The 21,064-nt window shown below is 24.8% G+C and overlaps 1 protein-coding gene across 1 annotated transcript; it reads right to left on the minus strand.

Moving 5' to 3' along the window:
- Positions 1-1,849: 1,849 nt before the first annotated feature.
- LOC145834660 (uncharacterized) lies at positions 1,850-19,802 on the minus strand. Its single transcript, XM_082942145.1, has 8 exons — positions 19,665-19,802; positions 18,604-18,773; positions 17,197-17,314; positions 10,503-10,636; positions 9,708-9,834; positions 3,348-3,417; positions 3,074-3,282; positions 1,850-2,906 (listed from the first exon to the last, which is right to left on the minus strand). The coding sequence occupies exons 1-8, from the start codon at positions 19,717-19,719 to the stop codon at positions 2,653-2,655; spliced, it is 1,137 nt and encodes a 378-aa protein (XP_082798271.1). The 5' UTR covers positions 19,720-19,802; the 3' UTR covers positions 1,850-2,652.
- Positions 19,803-21,064: the final 1,262 nt, after the last annotated feature.

The following is a 21,064-nucleotide window of genomic DNA, read 5'->3' on the forward strand; positions in this document are numbered from 1 at the left end:
ACTAAACTGAAATAGCAACAGTTATAGATTTTACAATTTCTTGAAGTAAGTATTTTTTTGTGAAATACAGTTTTATCTAAATAATTAATATATTATTATGACATACTAAAACAACCTTAGCTTATTTTTTATGATTAGATTATACTTTTATAAGTCATTTTCTAAACAAAAGCATATACATACATTTAATATTGTTTTAGTATACTTTATAACATAAATACTTTCAGTTATAAAAAATAATAAGTTGCTAAACTTTATTCTAAAATTTACCTCTAATCATAATTTTTACTACCAAAATTTTAAAATAAAAAAGTGTAAATATTTGAATTTTATTACAAATCAGGTTTTTATATTTTTACTTATTTCTTCTTTCAATTTTTTCAACACATGTTGTTCTTTTTTAGCTTTCATCTGCATAAAAGAATCAAAATATTTTACTACTACTACTCTTTGTAAAATATATGTTTAAAACTTTCCTACATTATTCGTTAATTTATTTAATTATTTATGGATTGGTAAACATTATAAATGCGAACAATCTAGAAAAGTATTTTTAAATAAACTAATGTTCTTATCAAGTTGTTAATTTCAAGCGAATACCGTTATTGCTTACATGAGATAGACAAAACCAATGTTTAAGATAGGCTAAGATTTTTTAAGATTAAAATTTTGAGTTTTGTGGTAAAATTTCATTTTAAAACTATTTTATATTACAAATTCCATTTTTTAAATGATACATAAAATGTCTTAAAGTGTTTTTTAATCCGTTAAAAGAAAAATAAGGAAAAGTCTGAAATTGTGATCGAATTTAAGTACAATAAAACTGTTATTTTCCCAAATACTCTATATTGTTTCATAAAAAAAAATAGATAAAAAGTAATTAAAACTTTCCTTTATACTTTACTGTAGTCAAAATATTAGTTTGTTCAAACAAAATAGTATAAGTTAAAAGTATTTATTTGCAAGAAATAGGGTATTTTAACTTTTGAATATTAATTAGGTTTAATCATTTCATTTGATATAATAATTTTTTGATTTAAAAAATAAAATATCAATAAACTCTTTATAGTTTGATAAAGGTTTGAGCAGAACTAACAAAACTGTTTTTTTTTAGAAACAAAAAGATACCAATAAAACGCACGGTTTTAATAGAAATTTCTAAAGCTAATTATATAAGTTAGTTAAAATAAAGTTGAATAGGCGAGGTTCGCTAAATTCCTTTTAATAGTTGCCTTAGGACATTTTGGCTTTCCACGAAAGCTGTATTGCATTCCAGAAACCGTTTTGTTTCAAGCTTTTAAGCTACCGATTTTCTTAATGAAAAACCTCACAAATAAAAGTTACTCTGTTTTAATTTTAAACCTACTCTAAAGCTAGTTTCACATAGTGAAGCTGTCAAATACTGCTCCTTTATAACAGCTAAATGTCCTTTTATTTTTTTTAGTCCTTTCCATTAATGAAGTTTCATTTAGTTGTTGTTTTTTATTAAAAAAGGTTCAAGGTACAATATAAGCGACTAATAAAAGAATTCTATTTTAAAGGTGTCAGGTGTATAACTGTTTATGTGCATTTATGTTCGAAATTTTTATTATATCTTGAAAAAGGCTACCGATTTATCAAAAAAAGAAACAATATATTGTTTTTTAGTAATTCTTAGCAGTATTTTAATTTAATATCCTTGTATTTGGATAGGTATAAGCATCCTAAAAAATAATATGGATAGAAGGAAATATACGTTTATAGAAAATATACATAAAGCTTTTTTTTATTGAACTAATAGAAAGGTTGTAGTTTAAAAAAACAAAAATCTATTAAAAAGTTTAATTATTACTTAATTTTTTTGAATAGTAAACAAATTTTATTCACTAAACAAACAATGATACTTATAAAGTTTTTAGTATCAAATTACAGATCGAGGCAGTTAAATGTTGAAACTTTTGACATTACAAAAAAATAACATAAATTTTGTATTAAACTAGCTAAAAAGCTTCAGCAGAGCCTAATTATCAGAAAATGATAACAATGTACAAATTCGATAAAAATTTAAAATTGTTTTCTAGAAGTACAGCAAACAAGAATACAAATATCAAATTCAAGGTTCGAATAATGTGTCATTCTTTATTTTGGATTTTATATGGTATGATTATTTAGTTTCTTTTAAGAATACATTAGTTTATCAATGTATGTTGAACAAAGTTTTGATAAGTTATAACAAAAAACAAAAATAACTGTTGCTTTATCTCATATTAAACTTTTACTTTTTATTTGTAGATAATACAACGTTTCCAGTAAATATTTGATTAAACATAAACACTAATATATTTAAAAACTTAATGTATATTTACAACTTATTCATATAAATCTTTTAGAGTTTTATGAAGAAAATTATCTGAAAAACTAAAAAATCGACAGAATATCTAGAACAAAAATGTGAACAGACGTTTTGACTAACTCTTTAAACATAAAAGATAACAAAATAAATTTATCAAATCGTTTTTTTTTCTTTTTTAGATTCAGTATAACTAGATGAAGTGTATAATGAAACAGAGTGAAAGAGTAAGTAATAATTTTGTACTTTTAAGCAATGGTCATGATAAAAATTTGGAACCAAATTGGATAGTTTTGATAAAACCTTAAAAACCTTTTTAGTGTTCATGTATTCATAGAGCTCTTTTTGTACTTATTTTGGTCATAGTCCATTTCAAGCACTTCAAGAATCCCCTCCATCTTGTCATCGAATACTGTTTCATAACCATAATACTCAACCCCTTCTTCTTCAGAGTAGTCCAAAACATCTTGATTAGAATATTCACCAGTATTTGAATATCCTTGATAGTACTCACTTTCCTGCATATTGAAGAACAGTTCAATATTTTCATCTTTGTTCTCTTCAATGTACAAGCTCCCTGGAAATATAACTTAATAATGGTTTATTTATAGATCAAATATACTTTTAAAACTACAAATTAAAATTATATACACGTTGTTATAATCAACTAAAAAACTGCAAAGGTTAAGTATAATTAAGCAGAAGTCTTGGATAGTTTTGGTTTATTAACATGATTAAACTTACATTTTCTTTTTATTTTTTCTTTGTTGTCCATTTCAGTGTCCTTTGCAAGACATTCCTCTTTATCTACGCAATTTCCATTTAATTCGTATGATTCTTTAGGGCACCTACAGACCGGTTTGCAATTCTCACAGTTATTAAATCGCTGTGGCCCCTTTATCATCCGACATGTATTTGCACATCCGCATTCTACATACTCCATTTCTTTGTTACTGTTTAAAGAGTATTTTTCTGTTCTTTAAACAGAAATAATTAAAAGTAAAAGTTTTAAACAAACCTGCAAGTCTTGTTTACGATTATCATTCTGTTAACTGAATCTTCTTCTCGAATGTTCTTAAACTTTTGCCCTGTAAAAAATACTTTAAGCCTCTGAACAAAGAATGTTTTTGAAGTTATGGTTTTAAACTATATTTTTCAACCAGTAATTAAAAAATTAGACAAGATAACTAACTTTGAAAATTAAGTAGGGAATTAACTCCTAAAGCATTGATTACAATTTCTCTAAAAAGTTTTAGTAAATGTAAATAAACAAAATTAGAAAAAAAATTATACAAATAACCGTTTTAGTGTTTTTTGTTACTAGTATTTTAAACAATAAAAAGAGCGAAAATAAAAGCTAAAATTTAAAAAAAGAATATTGTCAAGATATTATATATATATATATATGAAATTTTTTACTACGTTTAACTTTAAAAGGCTTTGTTTATCTAAAAACTTTCATCTAAGCTGATTTTTTACAAGACTTTATTCAGGCTTAACAGTTATCGAATTATATATAAACGAAACAAAATGATCAACTTAACTAAATAAAGCCCTTTTATAATCAAATACTTTTTATTTGCACAATTATTACTTATTTAAAAAACGTATTTTATATAAGATTATTTTGTATACTTACCTGAAACAACCATAAAGACTGTTTGTACTGCTTAAGAATAATAATACCAAGAAAACAGTAAAGTTCTGAGACAATCTGCTACAACTTGATGTAAAATTAACAAAGTAAAGGCTTTAAATGAATTTCTTTAGAATTATTAAGATGATTTTATTTGTCAAACTGGTTAGTAACTGGAATGTATAGAGAAATAATTAGATACAGCCATAAGGGTGAAATAATGTTCATAAAATCTTAAATAAGTAAAAATAGGGATAGCATAATTACACTCAAAATCATGATGGAAAATTGCCTACCTAAGATTCAGTATGAGTAAATTACTAATAATTTCAGGCAGTTTGAGATATACTCAAGTATGAATAAAAACAATCATAAAACTTAGATTGAAATAAGAAACTAAAACAAAAAACGAAATAGCTAAAAACTTTGGATCATGACATAAACAAAATTTGTATAGATGAAGTAGTGCAAATGTCCTACATAATTTAAGAAAACCAAGTATTAAAAAAATAATATATAGCAAGTGATATACGATTTAGTCATGTTAACGTGATTTATAATCAAACATTTGAGCTCGTCACTTGGTCTAACTCTAGCCAATATTTTCATGATATGATTAAAATTTAGAAAAGTTTAAGTATATTTTTTGCATATTCTTAACAGCAGACATATGTATGATTGTCTAGTTATATCACTGACAGAGTACAGCACAAGGCTCTGTTTTGTAAATTAAGTTATTTGCATTGAAATATTTTTATTTACTTAAGAAGTTAAACAGAACAATCTAAATCTATTCTGGACAAATTATATACAAAGAATTTTTAAAAATACTTACAAGCTTCTAAATAAAAATAACATCTACAGGGCATTATTTTTACTACAAATCATTTTGTAGAAAAAATAACAGTTTGATTAAAATACTATACCATCTGGAATGTAAAATTTGTTCTACTGAGTTATTCGTTCTTAATTAGATGAAAGAAAATTTCTGTTGAAAAATGTATATTCATTAGTTGTTTTAAAAGAGTTATAAAATAACATGACGATAGTCTTAAGAAATCCAAAGTTTGTTGACCTGAGAAGTTTTCTGTATTGATAATGTCTTCGTAGCATATTGCAGTCGTTTGAGAGAAGAAAATTTTAAAGCACAATAAACGTACAGTCAAGTTCTGGAACTATTTTTAATCAATTTCTAAAATTTAAATAAAAAATTCAACACTATAGTTGAATAAAAGCTCTGCTATTAACAGCTTTAATCTCTTATGCAAAATATGATACTGGACAGACTTTCAAGCATTTTAAACGAGAATTATAGTATATACTACGACTTGTATTAAATTTCATAAAAAAAAAACTTACAGTAAAATGAAATATATGAAATAGTTGTGAAAATACTATTTATAGAAAAATATTTTGTTAATAGAATTGTTTGTGATAAAAATTTTAAGCTAGGAAGATTTAAAGTTATAGTAATCTATTCGACCTAGTTATAAGCTAACCCAGAATTATGCAAAAAATTAAGATATTTTATTATCAAGTGTCATTGTTTAGTTGAATCGGCCATTTTGTTTCGTTTATAGTGTATCTGAATTAATAATAATTTTCACATTAATTTCTGTTTAATTTTTATTACTCTCATTAATCACTTAGTACTTTTAAAACGTGGTTTTACTTGTTGATTTACCATAGTTTTTAGTTGTCTAGAATTATTACATCTGAAGAGAATTAATAAAACTATTAATACGTTTTGAAAAAATGAAACTGTTTTTTAAATGTACCTAACAAAATCATATAGACTTGTTTTAAGTTTTTTTTATAAGTTTAGGAAACTTTATAACTTTTTTTGCTTGAAAAAGTTGTAAGTATGTAGTTATATGTTTGAAATACAAGCTATTTTATGTCTTTAAGTTACTTTAGGTCTATTGAAAAAATAATATTTTAACTAAAAAACATATATATTAATCGATATTTAGCAATTAAAATATTTTATTTTGACCTCTTAATGAATCAAAAATGTGTATTTTACTTATAAAAAATCTATAATAAAATTATTTGTCAATGTATAATTGGCATTAATTCGAGTAATTTAATTTTGTATTTTTTTTAAAGCATTACAAATTTAAATTATAAAAAGTAATGGTAAAAATTTATATGATAGAGATCCTAAAATAACAGAATTTTCAATCTTTTTTATGCGTAATTAAATTATTTACTGTACTGATGTTAGTTTTTACAAATTTTTTCTATTAAGCACTAAAAAATTTTATAAATTAACTTTATTAACTTTCAAAATTAGTAATTTCTATATAAGTTGTTTAAAGAGTAAAAAGTCCTATTTATTTGTACAACAACAGTTCAACTTAAAAAAGGGCTTTGAATATATCGTAACCAATAGTTTTTTTTTACATATTCTTTTTGTAACTTAAGTGAAAGAAATATTCTATTTATTTATTTCTCCTTAACTCTTAAAACAGCTGTAACGACCCGTTACTTAAATAGATCCTTTTTGATAAACCTAATAATTTTAAAACTATTCTTTTTTTAAATACAAAGGTTTTTTTTTACAAAAAATATTGTTGTAGCTAAAATAAAGAAAACTAATGTAGAAGATAAGCTCTTTTTTTTAAACCTAAAAAAAATTGTTTTATATTTTAAAACTTACATAAGAATGTGTAGTAAAAATAAAATAGTTAACAAAAATAAGATTTAGTTTTGTATTACTGCGATTTGTTGGGACGACCAAATATGCAAGACACTTTTGCACAAAGGGACATTTTTGCACGAAGAGACTTTAAAATTTTTGCACAAGAAAAAAAAAAAAAATAAAATAAATATATATAAAGTTACCGACCAAGAGTAAGGCTTAGGAATAACAGCTATAGTAAAAAAATAAAAATTAATAAAAATAAATCAAAAAATTGATATTAAGATAAATAAAAAATCGACCAAGGGTTAGGGGTAACAGTGATAGTAAAAAAAAAGATAATTATATACAGAAAAAATATTTAAAAAAGCCACCAACCAATTGTAAGGGTTAGAGTAACAGTGGTAGTAAACAAAAGAAACAAATAAATAAATCAAGGTTTCAATCGGTGCAAAGGTGTTTTTGTGTGAAAATGACCCTTTGTGTAAAAGTGTCTTCGTGCAAAAAATACTGTTCATGCAAAATTGACCTTTGTGGAAAAGTGTTCCTTTGTGCATTTTTTGACATTTAACCGTGATTTGTAAGTTTTAGCTTTTTTTTTTCAACAAGGTAAAGTTTGCAAAAGCTGTTTTACTAATTTTAAAAAGTGTTAAAATTTAAAACTTTCATAGCAAAATATTCATTAAATTTTAGTTAATTTTAAATTAAACAAATGCTTTGAATTCTGACTTGACTGGTTACATGAATATTCAAACTACTACAGTCCAAATTATGACAATTTAAACTCTTATAAAACCTTTTAAATGGTCACACCTCTAAAAGTAAGTTATACTAGAAAAAAATTAAAAATGTTATGTGAATTTATGTAGGTTTAATTAATAAAATCATGATAGTAAAAAGAATTTTGAATCAAGTGTTTATTAAAAATTATTGTCTTTCATTAAATTTTAAAGCTTGTTTAAGCCATATCTCATAAACAACTAAAACTTTACAAAAGTAAAAAAATGGTTATGTATTTCTCGTTTATAAGATTACAATCATAAATTAAACAAAAGTTTATTAGAAGAGATAATTAACAATAACCAAGAGTTACTAGAGTTTGTATTTAAGGAACTTGAATAGTCGTGCAACCAATTAAACTAGTACTATGTTTAATTTATAAAGAGTTTACTTAAATAGCCATTTGAAAAATAGCTTTCACAAGTGCAAATTATGAAAGATAAAAAAAGAATATTAAAACTTTTATAGTCGGAAAGTTGGCTGTTCACTACGAACATAAAACGAATGTATTTTACCGTTAAATGGAATTTCAAAGTTTGATCTAACATAAATATTTATTTTTTAAACAGTTAATTGTACAGTAATACTTGCCTGGTTTTGATTTTAGGTAATTAGGCTAGATGTATATTAAGTTTTAACACTGACTACTTTAAATATAAAATACCTTTGTTAAATATTATTATCATTGTATTGGTGTTGACCAAGCTAAATATATTCAAACTGGTGACGGGTCTGTTTTGCACTAATTCACTTTTGCCAGAGTCAGTTTCGCACGAAGGGTCACTTTTGCACAAAGGATTAAAAGTAAAAATTTTCACGAGTGACAGTTTTGCACGGTCAAATTTTATTGTTAGTATTTCAACTAAGTTTTATTTTAGCTTCACAAATTCAAGAAAGTAAAATTTATGCCGTGCAAAAGTGACTCCTTGTGCAAAAGTGATGCTTCGCGCAAAAAAGACCACACTCGTGTAAAAATCATGACGTGTATAAGTGTCGGTTCGTACAAAATTTTCTTCGTCCATATATGATCCTTTGTGCAAAATTGATCACTCGTGCATTTCTGACACCTACCCATTTAAATTATGATAGAGAGTTCATCGTAATTTATTTGTTTATTTTATTGACACGTATTCAACTATTCTTATCAACAAACTTTTAACAGAAGAAAAATTGATACCTGAATATCTATTTTATATGTTTAATAAATAGAATCAACAAGACATGTTGATTATTCTGCCTATAAGCAGTGCTGACAAAATTCTTACCAAAAAGCATCTATTAGTTACAGCGTCATGTATAAACCGTACTCGAGTTATAAAAAGGAACTAGTGGAGTACTTACATAGTTATATATTATTGGCAATTTATTGGAAAATTAAAAGCTGATCACCTACTATAAAATCTTGTATAAACTTTCCTCTGTTCATCTACTACAGATTATTGTATTGAGTGGCGAATATTCATCTACAGCAAATTATTGTATTTCGTTGTCACTATTTCACTTACTACAAGATCTTGTTTTGAGTAACAAATATTTATCTAAATCAGAATCTTTTATTAGTTGGCTTTCTTCATAAACTACAGTTCAAAAGTACCTCAGATTAATAATGGACACCAAATTTCTTTTAATTGCAATGAACAAGACTATATATGATTATAAAATCATGTTCTTCATATTGATTATAAAAGCCCCAAAGGTATCAACATTAACTCACTCATAAAATCTTAAGACTTTTTTAAAGTAATAGTTGTATTTGTTATAAAATCATAGTTTAGTATTAAACAAAGTATATGTTTCATTTTGTCGTAACTTTTAATTTGTTTTTTATATACAAATGCTAACACGTTTTCAGTTAATCTTAGTTTTTTATTTTGCTATGAGTTTTATCTCCTCTACTAATAAAATCTTTGAAGCTTTGAAATATGGTAATTCGATAAAATATTTGCGTGCAAAAACAGTTATTGTGATTTTCCTAAGGGTTCTGCTTGTTTAGATATCTAGGTTTTAACACCTTATTACATTTTATCTTATTATCCAACATTCGTTATGTTTTTTTTAACATCTGATGTCATAAAACCCTACATTATTAGAATACTATTGAAGAAAATTACTTTCCCAGTCATTTTATTTCTTATTTATATTTGTATTAACATTTTGTACAGCTTTTATACGTTAAAAAAATTATTTCTTACTATGAAGATTCATAGTAAAAACATATATAATGAATGGTTTTTAATGCTAAGAAGAAATACCTTATTATATATTAAAAATAATCTCATTAACATTATCTACAACATTTCAAGTTTATAAAAACTTACATAACGCTGAAAAGCTCCTGCAAATGTTTTCAGTTACAGGTAATTCTCTTATACTTTCGGTCTTTGGAATTTTGTCCCCATTCACTGTGTCTACACAAAAGAAAAATCGATCATTTCTTTGAAGTGCCTGAAAGCAAACTTATAAAAAACACATACCTAGAAAAAAAATAGCTTGTCTATCTAGCTAATGCTAGTTAATTATTCTCTTTAGAATTTAACAGGCAATGAAGTACGTTCATAATTTACCAAAAACAAAAGCATTTTAAAAGCGTTGTTAGCTTGAATGATTTGAAACATCAATACTTTTTGCTTTTGTTTTGTCTCAAGGATTGTAGTTAATTAAAGTATTTATTATGACAAGCGTATTATCTTTTTAAACATTAGAAGTCTAATAATGAATTAAAGTAATTACATTAAAATATTTTATAATTTCGTCAATGTTTAAAATATATAAATAGATAAAAGCTTTAAATAGATACAAATACGTTAATACTTTTTGTTACACTGTATAAAAGCAAACTATATTAAACAAAATTATATACTTGACTTGTTTATCAATGTTTAAGGTAAAAGGTTTTTTAAATTGAAAAATAAAATATTTAAAAAAATACTTTTATAACTTATTACAGGGAAGTCGCTTGTTTTAAAGATATTACAAGTAACCTAAAAAATAAATAATTTACTATAAATAAAATAGTTCACAAGATTAAAAAAAAGTACGTTAAAAAAAAGCATATATAAAACTGTATCAATGATCCATAAAAAAACTATTTAAAAAAAATAAAAAAATTGTACCTGAAAAGATCCATCAATGTTGCAAACAGGTAGGTATTCAAACGGCAGTTTGTCACCTCCCACCATTGTTATAACTATTTTAGAAGCCGCAGCTCTTTCCTTACAGGTGTGAATATTCAATAAATAATTTGACTCTGTTTTTTGGCATTATTATTAGTTTATACAGTAAATTTTAACAAAGTTGTTTAATTGAACTTTTTCAATAAGGAAATAGCTTTTAAATGGTTAGTTTTAACTTAGCATACGCATTTCTATATACATGTTTAAATACATAATGTTAAAAGTACTACAAATAACGGGGACGGGTCAAGTTGGCACGAGGACACTTTTGCACTAAGGGTCAACTTTTGCGAGTGACAGTTTTGCACAAGTATAAAAAAAATTGAAAAAAATATACAATATATAATAACCGACCAAGGGTAAAGGTTAAGGGTAACAGTGATAGTAAACAAAATAAAAGAAAAAAAATAGTAGAAAACTAAAAAAAATATTAATACGAAAAATAAAAAACCGACCAAGGGTAAGTGTTAGGGGTAACAGTAACAGCAAAACAAAAAACACTGGACGAAGAATCAAAAGGTAACTTGTTACTGGTTGTTGAAGGTAAGGGTTAGGCGTAATAGTGATAGTAAAAAAAAAAAGAATAAAAATACGTTAAGAAAAAGTTTCAAGTCGTGCAAAGAATTTTCCGTGCAAAGATGGCTCCTCGTGCAAAAGTGTCTTCGTACAAAAATATTCTTCGTGCCAAAGTGACCCTTGTACAAAAGTGTCCCTTTGTGCATTTTTGACATCTGTCAACCAATAACAGTAGTTAAGTTTTGTTAAAAGTACAAAAAATTATTAATAAACCTTTACTTAATACTTTTTACATAAACCGTAAGTAATTAATTTAAAAATAGTACCTTTAAAAAGTGTATAAAACAACATAAGGAAGTAACTATATGGTATTTTCGAAACAAAATAAAAACAGCAAATTCATAAAAACTACTAAGCATTTTTTTTTTGAGTAACTTAAAAATTTTGAGAATTTTTTTCTGAAATTATAAAAATCCTACAAGCAAAAACACCACTGTACATTTTTTTATGATGACAAAGAAGATGTAACAAATAAACTTGATTTTTTTTTTACACTATCCATTGAAAATTAAAATAGGCAAGGTTTTTTAAATTTGAGTACTGTTTACTTTCTTCATAAAAAGAATTTTACGTTCAAGTTTTTTTTTTTAATTACGATAAATTCTTTTATAAAACATTTGAAACTTATTTTGTTAGGTTGGTAAAGTTTTAGTAAAATTTTATTAAAAATTGTTATTTTTAAAATTTACTGTAAAAAATTGTTTTTAAATTTATCTATATGTAATTCAGTAAAGATTATTTTGTTTACAAAAATCTTTTTCAATATGACTGTTAAAATAAAAGTTAGTGAGGCAAATGCTAATCTACTTTAATTTTGTTTTAACTTAATTATTATTCACAATATAAGTTTTCGTTTAGTAAAACAGGTGTTTTTTAGCAATATTTTATCTACTTTACTTTTTAATGGTCTGTATTCGAAGATTCTTTATTCTTAAACATATACTCTAGATTTTTATTGATTTTTTTAATTAATTAGCATTATGCTGATATCAAAGTTTTTGTAAAATTAATCGGACTAACTTTTTTTTTTAGTTTTACTTTTATTATGAACCAGAAAAATTGTTTGTGTGAAAAGTTTTTATATTACTAAAAATAATTTTAAATCTATTTTGTTAGTTTTGCTATGGCTCTAATAACACATTTTTAATACAAACAGTGTATATTTTTTAACAAAAGTGTTAAATGTAAAACTAAATCTCTTTTAAACACAAAGCTAATAAAATCAAAACATTAACAATATTTTATATAACAGTCTTAAAAAAAAATTTTACATTTAAAATATATTTAAACGTTTTATAGGACACAAAAGCTTTACTTATTGCGTTTTAAACTTATGTTTGTATAGTAGATTTTTATGCAAGTTTAACTTGTTGTAGTGATTAAAGATAAAAATAGTTCTATGCACAAAATACTTTTTAAGTATATAAAACCAAATTTTTTTAGTATAAAGAAACACCGCAAGTAAGTAATGTTTAGTTACAAAGTTTCGGAATTAAATAAAACAATTACCACCTCATTTGTAAAAGTTTATTTTTGTATACTGTAGTTTGTATAAAAACACTGTTTTTATATATAACTATATTAAAAAATGTTTTAAATACAACTAGAACTTTTAATCATAGACCAAAGCTCTATGATAAACTAAAACCGAGTTTTTGTTCGTATCAAAACTATTCGGTCAGTCGTAACCGAAGGTAGTTGTAGTCGTCAATCTACAAACAGTTATTATGTTTTTACACGAAGCTATTGTTTGCTGATATAGTTAGTTACGTATGGTTTTCCAACTGATATGCAGCGTAAAATATAATTTTCGTCCATAACACAGCTAGGGCGCTAGTTTGTAATAATCTCAAAAGAAAAGCATCGGCAGAAATAGTCAAAGCCTAGAACCAATAGGTTATATCTGACGTTCGAAGTTATATTATCAAAACAAGTTGTTAACAAGTTTTCAGCTTGTCTTATGATACATAGAAGCCAAGGCTTTGGCTCTGAAGACTTACTTTTTATCAAAATTGTGTAAAAATAGCTGTAAAACTATTAGTTTTTTTATATTACTTTAGTGTTAGTAAATCTAGATTTTAAAAATTACGTAGGTATCGACTAACTTACTGGATCTTAACGTCTACAATAACTTTGCAAAGTACTTCATTAAAAATGTTTTGATAAATACTTTACTTAAAGCACAAAGTTAATTAATTATATAAGTTAAAGGTGTAACAAAAAAACAAAAGTTGTAAATTTTGTTTAGCTATTATTGGTGATCTTACCACTACACTAACTAAAGTATTGACTTTAACTTATACAATTAATCAGTTTTTGGAAAACATTTACTATGCTTTTTGAAATTTAATTTTTAAAGTACAAATATATAGATTTAAAGAAATTTGCTTTTATGTTAAAACTATAAAACATTAAGCTTTTAAAAATATGTAATTTTAAGTAGTTTTTTAATTAAGTTTTATTAAATTCAAGCTTCAAGTAAAAGTAATTTGATATCTTGGTATAAATGTCTGTTATTTAGGAAAGTAATTTAAGTTATACATGAAAAAAGTTTTAAGTATTGATATAAAGAACATCACAAAACAAGTTATTTTTTAAATTTTCTACTATGCAATTAACTAATCAATATACAAATGGGAATAAAAATGAATACTTTAGCTTTATAGTAAAGCAACAAAAAAAAACTTAACAATATTTTTTTAAATTGCATACAGGACTAAGATTTTAATAAAGTTGCAGTTACTTCTAGATCTTGATGACTCAATGGAGCTGTGTTAACTTGTTTAACACAAAGAAACATATGTAAATTCAAAAAAGAAAACTACTGTGCCAATTGGTTTTAGCTATATATTCCAGCGAGCTTGCTTCGATTAGCTTGAAATTTGATAGCTTGAGATTTTTGGTATTTATTAGAAAATTGATACATACAACAGTAATTTTAAAGTTTTGAAAAGTTTATTAATATTTTCGTTAAGCTGCTCATTAGATGGGAAGATTTCAAATTTTGACGAGCGGACAAAATTTCTCAAGGAGAAAAATTGCACGATGGGACTAAATTGCACGAAAATACTTTTGCACGAGCAGACAATTTTTTACGGAACTATTTTACCACGGGTTGAATTTCTTATTTAGTCTTAATTTTTATATTTTTACTATTTTTTTTTTAAGTTAGTTTTTTTATATGTTTTATTTTATTATCACTGTTACCCCTAACCGTAACCCTCGGTCGGTAACTTATTTTCTATTTTTTTTTTTTTTATTGTTAGCTTTTTTTTCTTTTTTACTATCACTGTTACCCCTAACCCTTACCTCGGTCACCAATTTTTTTTTCTTTTTTTTTTTTATTAATTTATCTTTTTTTTTTTTTTTAATTTTTTTTTTTTTTTTAATTCTCGTGCAAAAATGACCCTCGGTGCAAAATTGACCCTTGGTGCAAAATTTTTTTTGAATTTTTTTTTTCCTTGTATAATTTTGTTCCCACGTGCAATTTTGTCATCTAGTGCAATTTTGTCTTCGTGCAGTTTTGCCCGTTCCCCATTAGATATGTGTCGCTAAAAATAACTTTTGTGCAACAAAAAATATTTTAATATCAAAACGTTTTGTGATAGTTACATCATTAAGGGTCAAACTGAATACAAGTCTAAGGTAACTTGAAAAACTTGCAAATAGTTTGCATATTTGCTAAGCAAGCAAAAAAAGTTTTTTTTTTCTTGATTTTTATACTCATTTCTAAATCATATTACTTAAAAATATTTTTTTTTAATAAAGTTTATATAATTAAAAATATCAGACTTTTCTGCTAACTCAGCAAATATCTAAGCTATTTACAAGTTTTTCAAGCTACCCAAAGTCTGTAACCAGATTATTATGTTTAAACAAGTAGTTTACTTAATTAAATTTAAGTTTACGAAAAAAATAGACTAAAAACATTCAAAATTATAAAAAGTTACTTTAAAACTAAACTGAAAATAAAATGTTTAAAATAAAAAAAATGATAAAAAACACACTATTTATAAAGTTTCAAGTTATACAAACCTCGTTGTTTACAGGCTTTTGGCTCGCTAATTGTATTGAATAGTTTTTCTGAAACTAAGATGTCTATGTGTTCCTCGTTATAGACAATATTTTAAATCTGCAATCCATGATCTCAGCATAGATAGTATTGTTGACGATATGTTCATGAATGGATGTTGTTTATCTTTGTGCTTTCTTAAAAAATCCTACTTTTGCTGAGAACGACATGGATTGTAGACTCAAAACATTATCTAGAGCGAGAAACAACTGTTCAAGTTCTATAATCGCTTATCACTAGAATTCACAAGCGAAAAATTTACAAACAACGACATTTGTTTAACTTAAAACTATATAAATGGAGTGATTTTGCTCCTGATTCTGGAAACTTTTATTTTTAGTTCAGTTTATAAGTTTTTTTTTGTAATTTGAAGGTGTTAGTCTGTTGTAAAGTCTTTTGAAAACTTAAATGTTAATCGGCAGAGATAACGTATTTCAAAATTATAATTTGGTTTAAGACCTGTTTTACTATTGACTTTTTAAGACGTAACTATATTTAACAAACTTTTTTAAATTTAAAAATGTTGATACTGTACTAAAGTTAGAGGGTAGCTGTCAAATTTGCACGAGCGTACAAATTTGCACGAGGGGACAAAATTGCACAAAGACACTTTTTCACGAAGGGTCGCTTTTGCACGGAGACATTTATTTTTCACGAGTTGAATTTTTTTTTATTATCACTGTTACCCCTAACCCTTATTTTCGGTCGGTAATTTTTTTTTGTGTTTTTATTAATTTATCTTTTAGTTTTTTTCTGTTTTTTTAGTCTTTTTTTTTTTTTGCTCTTGTGAAAAAATGACTCTCCTTACAAAATTGACCCTTGGTGCAAATTAGTCTTCGTGCAATTTTGTTCCCTCGTGCAAATTTGTCATCGTGCAAAAGTATCTTCGTGCAATTTTGTGCCCTCGAGCAATTTTGTCTTCGTGCAATTTAGTAACCTCATGCAATTTTGACCCGTTTCCAAAGTTAGATGTTAGCAACCTTTTTCAAATGAGCAGTTAAAGAAAATATTTATAAACGTTTTAAACTTTCAAAAGGAAAAATAAAACTTTGTTTTAAACTCGGCCAACGAAAGACTTTTTTCTATACAATGCAGTCCGTGAGCAACTTTTATTTTGAAAAAATTGTCCGTGATAATAAAAGGCTGCCGACCCCTGTTTCAAAGGGTCAATTTTACATCGTGACTACTTCTGCCTGATGAGTCCTTATGAAAACTAAGCTAGGTGTAAGAATGTCACGTTGATTGTTGTTGATGGTCGTACTGTACAGTTTAGTGCCTATTGTAAAATGGAAAAATCATCTTATTTTTGATGAAAATAAACATAATACTGTTGCTTATTACACAATAAAAAAAAAACTTGATATATACTTCTGCAATTATATTTTGTCGGAAGCACGATGGTTCAAATTCTTACAATTCAAATTATGACATTAGAATTTCTGATAACTCTGAGTTATTGTAAAGTATTTTATTTAGTATTTATCTCTAAATGGTTTTACAACGTAATATATAGTTTATTGAACGACAAAAAAGAAGCGCTCAAAATATTTGGTCGCAGGACCTGGTGCACGAAAAAATCTTTCGGTTATCGAGTCGCACACCACGGATACCTTTTAACGTCTTTTCCAGGACATAATTTATATTAATTGGACTTTCTGGTACGTTTTTATTTTTTATAATTCCAAACTACTAATTGAAGCATTAAATATTTATTTAAATATTAAACTAGTTTTTATGATATGGCAAATTAAAAAAGTTTATAAGAATTTGAATCATTTTATTCTAAACTATAATGTAACCAGTTTTTGTTTCAAACTACTTTTGTATTTTACTTTCAAAAATATACTGATGATGACTTTTTGATACATCTTACAAGTGTATATGTTATAACTAAATAAAGAGTTCTTATTTATAAAACTATAGTTAAAAAATTTACTTAAATGTTTTCTATGAAAACTAAGTTAGTGATGACAAATAACATCTAACCATCACAGTTCATATATTCCTTTATGGTATCATAACGTTTAGTACCAAGTATTGGTGTTCCAGTTTCTGGCAGAACACAAAAGCAAGTTGTTGGATCTTTGTATTCACACTGAGCTGTCTAATGTACAAAAGAAATTACACTCACCTTTCAAGGATCTTATGTTATTGTATATAAAAGTTGATGGGGGAGTACTTTTTTTTCTTAACATTTTTTAAACTTTGAAAGAAAGTAACTGTTATTATTACTTACTATTTGAAATAAAATAGTTTTTACTGAAAAGACATGTTTTAATTAATAACCATGATCAAAAAACTCAATATTAAAAGGTCAAACTAAATCGTTGTTAAACGTTTAATTTGTTTTTATAAGAGTATGAAAAAATTATTAAGTTAAATTTTAGTATTTTGATGTAGTAAATAATTATACTGAAATTTATTGATGGCTTATTCATTGAAGGATAATGAAATAATAACTCTAAAGAAACTTATTAAGCTGACTTTTAAAAAAAGATATCTTAACTAACACTTAATTTTAGCACTCTTTTAAAAGCTTGTTTTGTTGAATTTAAAGTTTTCTACTTAGAAGTTGGCTTAATAGAACGAGAACCTTAAAGTAAAAAAAATATAAAAAACATATACAAACCTTAAGATAGTTTCTTTTTAATTATAATCTATATCTTGAATTTCGATAAAAAGCTGGAATATAAAATAAAAATAATGTAAATTGAATATCAGCAAATGTGTTACTTAAATTGACTTGTTCACACTTGAAACTTATTTTTTTATGTTTAGAAGCTAAATATTAGTTTAACTAAAACAGTATAGTACTTTAGAAAAATAATAAATTTAAAGCTTAGTATAACATTTTTAATTTAAAATACGTTTGAGATACACAATTTAAAAAAGTTAATTAGTCTTTAAGTACATTAGAATTGTAATAGTGTTTCACTACTAAAAAAAAGTTATCAAGTTTTAATTTTAAAATATATTCTATTAAACTCTACTAAAAGTATTTTAGTGCATAAGTTTATTTTAAAAAATTTTAAACTTTTTATAGAAATAATATAACTATAAAACCTTAAAACTTTGTTGTTTTATACAAAAAATCAATTCAAAATTGGAAACTTCTTACTTTTATTAACATCAGTTTTGCAAGTATGACTTAAAAGTTTACTTAGTATAAAATTGACTTATTAAACAAAAGCACTAACTTTTTCTATAGTTTTATGATATCTATTATTTAAATTAAAAAGTTTTAAACTTTTCAACATGTATAAAATATTTTTTTAATATATTTTATTTTGTCTAAATGTTTAAAATGATAAATATCTTTAAATTATATTAGTTTTTTCGAGTTTCGAATTACAAGTATAAATAATTAACAAAGAATTCTTATAATATTTAAACCTTAAACAAGTGTCCATCCTTTTCGCACTGTGGTAAGTATAGTGGATCAAGAACTTGCATACTTTCTTTTTTGCGTTCTGGGTCAATCAAATTATTTATTTGGGCTTTGGCCACCAGCTGGCTATGAAGACATATCTTAAATTGATTTCTAGATCTTATGCTATAGCCAGCTGCAAATGATTTTACAAGTAGTTATAAATACAATTTTAGTTAAGAGAAGTTTAAGTAATGTTATTTAGTTATTTTAGTTTGTATAAAACAAAAAAAAAGTTTTAAATAGCGTTCTTTATTTAGATTTAAAGAATAAAATAATTATTGATCTAATGTCTTTAACAAGTTTTACGCTTTACATCATTCTCATTTTAGTATAGCGTAATACTGTATATTTATAAAATTTTTAGTATAAACATTAGATTATATTTAATTTAAGGTTTTTAAATTTTTTTGTGTAAGTGTTAAAGGCGTAACTAAAAAGTTTTTGGTTCATAAACTAAACCAACCAACTAAATAAGTTTCCAACTTAGTTTTATAACATTGATAATATTTTAAGAACCTTTTCGTCACAAGTTGAATATTTAAGAATGTAGAAAAACTTATATTTTCATTAATTACTCGAACTAATATACCAAGTGTTATAGTTCTAAATAATCTAACTTGTATCTAGATTATTAAATTACTCTTTTTAGTTTTAATTTATACTAGTTTACTGATAACTTTCTTGTATAATGTAGCTTGAGTAAAAACTTTAAAAACATGCAGCTTTTTAGGATAAAAAGGGAAAAACAAGATTAATGACTTTGTTGCCCAAGGGCTAGTTTTTGACCAATTTTAACATACAACTTAGTAATATACTGTTTATCAAAAAAATATCTGCAAAAACAATTTTAAGCTAAGTTAAATTCAATGTGACATTAACACTAAGGAATATGAAACTTTGTTGTATTCGTAAGTGTATTGTTAGTAAACAATGAAAAATGAGTAGTAAAGTTTATCCGCAAATTAGGTTGTTTTTTTTTTAAACGATCAAGTAAAAGTTTTAGTAACAAAGGTAAACAACTCACTTGTTCTACTTGCTGTGAAACTTAAGAACAAAAAATAGACAATTAGGCTTTTCATTTTAAGTAAATAATGTGAACAAACTGTAGTGGAAAAATATTCTAAGCTACTAAAACACTAAAAACTGTGATTTTTTTTATGTGTTTCTTTTTTTGACGTTCTTCTCTTTCTGTACTGTGAAGCATTTTATCTTTTTTTAGCAACTATATTTCTTTAAAAACTTATGCCTTAAGAGTATTTACATAAAGGAGAACTTAAGGTTAATTTTTTGTTGAAAAAAGTATGCATCTATTACTTTTAAGCTTATTTCTTAAAGCTTGCAAACTACTTTTTTTTTATGATAAGTAGTTATTTATGATTTGTGACGAATCTATTAAGTAATAAACACAGTAAAGTTTTTATAGAACAACTAAATTTTGCCTATTTGTTATATTAAAAACACAAAAAAAAATACTACTATTTAAAAAATAGTGCCATTTTATGTGTGCGTACAAATAAAATTTCTGTATTAATTTTAAGTTTAATAAAAAAATGAAACCAAATGTCGTTTTGTACCTTCAAAATTAATTTAATGTGAATAGCACAATTTTTTCCAGTTTTAACCTTATTAATACAACTGAGAAAACTTTCAAAATTTAAACTAACTTCCTTTTCAGATAAAATAATAATCTTAAAAATTTAAAGCTCAAATGATGTAGAATAACTTACAACAAAAATACTATAATTAAAATGTTTTTAAACAAAAATTGTTAAGTTCCGTAAATGTATCAACAAAAACAAATTATTTTCAATAATCATCATTTAATAAGCACTACTGTTTACTCAAACTATAAGTGAGAGCACATCTGTAGAAAATTATTGATAACTTTGTTTTTCACAAATAGTATCATAAAACATTTGGCCCACGGTCCGTAGTTTACCGACCTCTGTTGGAGGGTTCTTTTCTAAAAGTTTTGCCCAAAAAACTAGCTATGCTATATTTAGCTTGAATTATTTTCTTTCGTTTAAATTTTAATTTTTTTTAGAAAATTGGTTAAGTTTTAAAGCATGTGTTGTAAAAAAAAATAGTTTATATTTAATAAAGGTATCAATAAAGTGGGTAGGTATCTAAAATGCACGAAGGAAAACTTTTGCACCAAGACACTTTTACACAGATTAAAAAAAAAATTCTTATTAATTTTAATTAATTCTTTTTATTTTAATTACTATTGCCCTTACTCTCGGTCGGTAATCTTTTTTGTTTTTTTATAATTTATTTCTTATTAACATTTTTTTTTAATAAATTTTATTAGGTATTTTTTCTATTACCTTTAACCCTTACTCTCGATCAACATTTGTTTTTTTGTTTTTTTATTAGTTTATTTATTTGTGTTGTTTTCTAGTTTTATTTTTTATTTTTTTCGTT

Source organism: Thalia democratica, chromosome 4, assembly GCF_965202585.1.
Source record: "Thalia democratica chromosome 4, ktThaDemo2.hap1.1, whole genome shotgun sequence".
Lineage (NCBI taxonomy): Eukaryota > Metazoa > Chordata > Thaliacea > Salpida > Salpidae > Thalia > Thalia democratica.